We start from the raw sequence: 6,701 nt of genomic DNA, 5'->3' as shown, positions 1-6,701 counted from the left end.
TAATACAAGTTGCGACTATTAAAAAGAAACGAATTTTTCTACCAATGTGAAGGCGGCCGTGTTGTCGTCTGCCTAACTGCACCGCCATCTCAACAACGCTGCCGAGAGCAGAAATAGAGCTCCGAAGTGCCAGATAAAATATAAGCGCACTTATGACGTGCGTTTCAACTGCGTATATTTTCAAATATTAAGCCTGCAAAAGTGACAGGGCTCAGAGCGGGTCGATTACGATGTGACTTCTTTAACGTGCCGTTCCCTCTTCTGTCGCCATCAGGACCTCATTTCTCGCCTCAATCAGACGCTGGAACTGCTTGCTTGCGAACCTGTAATAAAAAGCAATGTATATTAAAGTAACAACATTTGACTGCAGTAGCCACGCATTCAGAGAAATTTCCGTACGCATTCTGTTCAGAAGAAATTTAGTAACGCCAAAAATTAAACATTTCCTTTGCTGGTTGGTTTCAGTGGCTGTTGGCTTTCTTCATACACCTGAGCTCAACGTAATGCATACTACCTGGTCACCCGATGATGCGCGGACATTGTGAACCACTCCATTTCCCGCAAGGTTCAAAATATTAAGCTTCTCTTCTGGTCTGCTTAGCGTATCTGTTCTGGTCTTGCTGACCTGCGCATTAATGTCTACACGATAATTCGCCAGAACAGGGTCTTGAGTCTCTCGTTAAACAGAGGGAGACATGTCTCATCTGATATCGCGAACAGAATAATACTCATTGCCAGAACCTCAGCAACTTGCAACTTAACGTCTCGAAGCGACACGTAGACTATGAGGGACGCCGGAGTGAACGGCTCAGGGTTAATTTAGATCATCTGTGGTTGTTTAACTTGAGCCGACATCGCGCACAGAACAGGCGTCTTTGCATTTCACCTCAAATGAAAAGCGGCCGGCGTGGCCGAGAATCCCCGAAAAGAAATTCATCACACGAAACCTGTTGATCGTGGTGCTGCCGCACCGCGAACATTTCAAGACATATTCGAGTCGCAAGGAAGACGAATTCAATGAAAATCATTGTTATTCCATGTTGCTGAAAAATAAAAGCTTGACCGGAGCCATATTCTGAAGGCTGTCGAAGGGTGCTCCATTTCTAGTCCATTCTCTCCAGAGAGAGAGAGAGAGAGAGAGAAATGGACGGAAAGGCAGGTAGGTTAACCAGGCGATGCCCAGTTGGCTACCCTACACCTGGGGAGGGGAACAAAGGGGAAAAAAGAGCGGTAACGAAATGAGTTTTCCAAGTCTCCAGCGACAACTATGTCACGGCGCGCACTGAAAACTTAAAGATTATAGACGGGAATACAACCCCAAGTCTCTTAAGAATCTCAGGAGAGCTTACACCGCTTTCCTTTGTGAGGAAGGTTGTGTCTAAGGCCCCAGAACGTTGGACTCTGTTAGAGGACGTGAGTCCAAGCGGTACAGAGTAGCAATCAGGAAACCGCGCTCTCGCTCAAAACGAGGGCAGTCACAGAGGAGGTGTACGATCGTTTCATCCCAACCGCACTGCTCACACGCTGGAGAGTCTGCATAAACATGGCATTATGGAATTCATGGTGTGCTTTGTGAGGGCCCCAGGTGAGTTGAAGAAAAAAAAAGAGATATGACTGTTCTTACATGAGAGCGTCGGTGAATGCGCTTGCTTGGCCTCCGCCGAGTCGAGCGGGGGGTGCGCTTCTTGTGAGGAAGGCGCCTCCTACGGTGCACCGGCTTCCGTGAACGGGCGAAGGTCGTACCCTGATGATCCGAGGACCGCGCTTCGACCAATGCGCGGGTGTACCTGCCTCTAGTAACCAAAGGTTGTTCGCGATTGTTTTCCTTATTGTAGACACTGCGATACTCCAGGTCCGCCGTGGTGACGTCACTGTAATCCAGAGTGGTGGAAGTGCGCTTACTCTTTGTCCGCTTCCCAGTTCCAGCCGTTATTTTCAACCCTTGCTTCTTCGTGCTCTTGTGCTCACTCGAGCCTCCTGGCGGCTTCAGGCCTCCGAACTTCGCAAAATGTTTGCCTGCGTCTACATCGTCCACTGCTTCGATGTGACTGTCGTGCAGTTCATCCTGAACCAGGGCCGTTGCCCAGATGGCAAGTGTGATGAACACGCACAAGACCAACACGAAGACCAACAGCGGCATACAGTCGAGACCCTTGGAAGGCAGTCCCTTAGCAAGGGCCGTGCTGGAAGATCCTCCCTCCGAGTCACCGATGGCCAGTGACGTCATCGAGGGTAGCGCTGGTGAAGGCGAGGCCAATGACGCCAGGTGGGGGCAGGAATGGTAGACCTCGAACGGGGCACGCCCAGATGAGATGAGCTCAGCGGTGGAAGAGAGGCTGACGACGGCCGACGCGGCGGGTTGTGCAGAGTAGCCGTGTCTGCGGACGGTGTTGAAAAACCCATCGGAGTAAATCGCCTCATTCTGACCGCGTCGGAAATTTTCGTAGTTGTTCATGGTCGGCAGCGCACCACGGGACGTCGAAACAGCGGCCTCTGTCTCTTTTTCTTTGTCGACGTGTACCGCGTGACAGGAAACTAAGCGACCTTGCAGGTCAATTCTGTTTTTTTTTTTGACTGATGAACTGGAGCTTTCTACTAGGGACATTTCGAAATGAAGGCGACGACATCCGTAGATAGCTTATCCTCACCAGATACCACATGGTGAAATAATCTCAGTGCACCTACAGGTTTCCGAGCAGAACACAACACAAACAAAAAAAAAAAAGAAAAGCCATTCTCGCGCTTGTCGGACCCGAACCATTCAGTATTCGTTTGCTCAGATTCCTCAGTTTTTATTTACGATCCGCTCGAGATAAGTCTGGATGAATTTTTTCTCCTGACTGAATTTGCACCTAACCCTGGCCAATCCCCCACCGTGGGTATGTGCCATCGCTTCAGAGGCAGCGACAACAACATTGCCAGAGTTTTTTCAATTGGAAAAGAAAGCATGAAATCGGTTTCTTTTTTCTTCAAGCCAGATATGAGCCCTTGTGCAACGTTACTAGATAGGGTCCCTGTCTAGTAATATTGCCCTTCGGTATGCGCCATTTGTATGAGGCCAACAACAACGACCAACAATATTTTCATCAATTCATAGGCCGCATTTACATTTCCGCTAAGCAACGATGCTTTTATACAGAACTCCTTTTGCCAGCACTCCGCGCATGCGCCGTGTGTACAAGCAGCGAGTCTTCCGTTCTGCTCCACTCCTCTCAATTCCTCCAGAGCTCGGGCCGGCGCATACGCGGACGCTTGACGTTGACTGCCCCGATTACGATGCATAGGCCGGGAACCTTCACCTCAGAGGGAGACTGATTACAACTCTGCGCAATTACTGTTCTGAGTAAATATCTATTCTTTAGCTATCCGATCAATGTAACCAAAGAATAAATTTTTACTCATAACAATACTCGCACAGAGACGTCATGAGTGTCTCTTTAAGCGCCACTTAGTGTCCTGATGCAGCTTCTGTGGCGAGGTCTTCCATCTTTATCATAAAGTCTGGGTCTGTCAGACCAATCCCAATTCAGTGCGCATTTGTCAGCTAACGACCGAGGGGACGGGTGGCGGCTCTGACCAGCTCGCAACTCGAGAAGCAAGTCCGGCTTCTCCACCGAGCAACGGCAGCCAACGGACTCCCGGAGTAAAGACCTCCACCATGTCAACCCCTCGCTCCTGAATGTGCTAATAGAACAATTTCGCCCCCCCCCCCCCCCCCCCATTTGGTTCTATGTTGACGTTTGACCGGCAGTAAAAGACGCACTTTATCACCGAGAGAGTTACATTTAAAAATCTTCTTACCAGTCGATTCAAACTCGTTAGGTCATACCGAAAATCACTAGTTGCCACCGTTTTGAAGTGAACGACGATGCAGCGTAGCCCCTGGGATACGAGCGCTAAAATCTGTGTCGACGTACGCATTTTACTTGCGAAGTTGCAAGGCGCACATGGCGACACCTCTATTTCGTTATTTGGACTTTTCTTGGTTATAAAAGCTTCGGTTTCGATGAGAGTGATCTCTTTTTAAATAAGGACTCTGATATAACGCAGTATCCTCTTCAGCTCTCGTCGGTGGGTGGGTGGGGCTAGTTGGTGCATGGTTTTGAAAAAAGAAGATGCGCAAAACAGAAAAAAACAGAAGGTAGACAGACGAAACAAGATCGCTTCTTGTTGACCTGCTTGACCTGTTGTTGTTGTTGTGACTGAGAGAAGGATGTAAAGGAAATTGCACGGGCCTGCCTACTGGCTCGAGCCAAGCCACCACCGCTGCCACGTGCAGATAGAGGAGAGTTGAAAGATCAGAGGAAAGCAAAAAAGGAAAGAAAAGACGCGCGTCGCAGCAACAACTGCGTCCGCCGAAGCGGACGCTGCTGAAAAAACAGATAAGCGGCCGAAGCCGCGCTCGCCGAAGCGAGAACAGATTCCCGCAGGCGCCTCCGCAAAGAAAAGAAGCGGCAACAGCTGCTTGACCTCACATGTTGCCGCTTCTTTTCTTTGCGGAGGCGCCTGCTAGAGCACCAGTTACGAGAGACATATCTGCTGGGGTTGTTCTGTCTCTTGGTGTTTTCTCCCTTGGGCACAACAACAGGAATGTGCTCTCCGCCTTTCAAACTTTCCTTTTAGACACGAAACGGCTGCCATCCCAAAATATTTCTCATGTTCAAAATTCATCTGTAACCAAAGCTTCCTAAACATGGCACACAATCTCACAATGTGTGATTTGTTTATTTAAATCAACAGATCTGATTTCCCTTTTATTTATTATTTCTATTTTTAACTTCTTAATTTTTACTTTATTTCATTTCATTTTTTAACGTTTTGAACAATCTGTCCGTCCCCGCGCCGCTTGTGTCTTGTCCAAACCCCTGCAGTGGGCACGCGCCATTATCTTCTTGAAAACAGCAACAATAAGCGCGATTGTTCCGTCTGTCTTCCTCCTATGTTGTCTGTTTTGCGCACCTGTTTTCAAAATGCATTGAAGCTGTGCTGGCCGTGAGTTATAATGTGTCGTATATGCCAATATCAGCGCTCCGTTTCCTAATGATGGCTGCCTCTGCAATGTTTTCCCCCAATGACATCGAAAAGGAAGGTGTGTGGCACGTGGAATTTCAGGGAAAGCGAGACCTGCAACGCTGCCTGAGAACCGTCGTCATTCGGGGAAACAGAAATGCGCCTATAATGAGGTTCGTGCGCTTTATAGCACCGTCACGCTGGCGCGTGCATTTTTATTGCGAAAGCAATACTACTTGCACTTTCACGCCTTTGCCGTGCCGCGGCGGTGACCATCATTGACCTTTATTTGACCTTGATTGCATTAGATTGGATTGGACTGGACTGGACTGGATTGAATTGGATTGGATAGAAGTGGATTGGATTGGATTGGAGTGGATTGAATTGAATTGAATTGGATTGTATAACCGATGCATCACCACAAGTCTAACCACAAGGACCACCACCAGCTACACTACCAGCTGAACCATGGCGTAGGTGCGGATATTGCTTTCGCAATTACCGGGCTTAACCATGCTAAGCCGCAGCGAATTTTTTTTTCTTTCGCATGTTAAATTTTACTTTCATGCACGAAATTGTGTTTCTATATAGCACGTACATAAAACACTGTATCAGAAATGCCAGTGAAGTTAGAACGCTTTTATTCCCGGAAAGGCACATACAGTATTTGTTATCTGCTCTGCGGGGTGGGACAGATGGGTGAGCGCACTGAAAGCAAGGAGCCCACAGAGGAACTGCGTGAGAGTGTGTTTACATCATGCCAAGTGCGTTTGCACTTATTTTTGCTATTTCCGCGAAGAACGCCGCAGATTTCACGCCTTCCGTCGTCATTATTTCCTATCAGCTTTTCAGTCTTACGACAAGGTCTCGATGCGCTAAGTGTCTAGAAAGATTCGTTAGAAGCTTTCCTGTCCCGTTCCAGTAGGAGATCGTGGTCCGTGGGCATCAGGTTTTAATAAAACCATGCCTGTCATCAAGCCGTGACAGTAAGCTCGTTTCAGATAAACGTATACTTTTAGTGCATGATCATACCTGTTTACATATTCCAGTGATAAAAAGGAAAAGATCATCATCATCATCAGCCTGACTATGCCCACTGCAGGGCAAAGGCCTCTCCCATGTCTCTCCAATTAACCCTGTCCTTTGCCAATTGCGGCCACCCTATACCTGAGATCTTCGTAATCTCACCGGCCCACCTATTCTGCCGCCCCCTGCTAAGCTTGCCTTCTCTTGGAATTCACTACGTTACCCTTAAGGAACAGCGGTTATCTTGTCTTCGCATTAAATGCCCGACCCAAGCCCATTTCTTCCTCTTTATTTCGACTAGGATGTCATTAACTTGCTTTTTTTCCCTCAGCCACTCCGCCCGTTTACGATCGCTTAACGTTACACCTATCATTTTTCTTTCCGTAGCTCGCTGCTTTGTCCTTAACTTAAGCTGTACCCTTTTCGTTAGCCTCCATGTTTCTGCCCCGTAGATGAGTACCGGTAAGATACAGCTGTTGTATACTTTTCTCTTCACGGATATCGGTAAACTGTCATTCATGTTACTGAATGCGCGTTAGACGTTGCCAGGTTCAGTTTCCAATGGGGGGCTGTCCGGAGCCAGTGATTCCTAGCACCCTCCGTTGTGTCACATGTCTTACCACCGCCTTGGTCAGTTGTTCCGCAGCCGCTGGGGACTGAGGGAG

The 6,701-nt window shown here is 48.2% G+C and overlaps 1 protein-coding gene across 1 annotated transcript; it reads right to left on the bottom strand.

Moving 5' to 3' along the window:
• Positions 1-290: 290 nt before the first annotated feature.
• LOC149343152 (uncharacterized) lies at positions 291-2,455 on the bottom strand. Its single transcript, XM_089546898.1, has 2 exons — positions 1,625-2,455; positions 291-323 (listed from the first exon to the last, which is right to left on the bottom strand). Exons 1-2 carry the CDS (start codon positions 2,453-2,455, stop codon positions 291-293), a joined length of 864 nt encoding a protein of 287 aa, XP_089403024.1.
• Positions 2,456-6,701: the final 4,246 nt, after the last annotated feature.

Source organism: Amblyomma mixtum, chromosome 5 (assembly GCF_055824585.1).
Source record: "Amblyomma mixtum isolate Tamu chromosome 5, ASM5582458v1, whole genome shotgun sequence".
Taxonomy (NCBI): Eukaryota; Metazoa; Arthropoda; class Arachnida; order Ixodida; family Ixodidae; genus Amblyomma; species Amblyomma mixtum.
This window is presented reverse-complemented; position numbering and strand designations above follow the sequence as displayed.

What these genes read in the sequence shown, in the direction of transcription:
- LOC149343152 (XM_089546898.1), bottom strand. Translation starts at nt 2,455, where the DNA reads ATGAACAACTACGAAAATTTCCGACGCGGTCAGAATGAGGCGATTTAC. An exon ending in GCATTCACCGACGCTCTCAT is followed by an intron (nt 324 to 1,624) that starts GTAAGAACAGTC and finishes TTTTTATTACAG; the next exon opens with GTTCGCAAGCAAGCAGTTCC.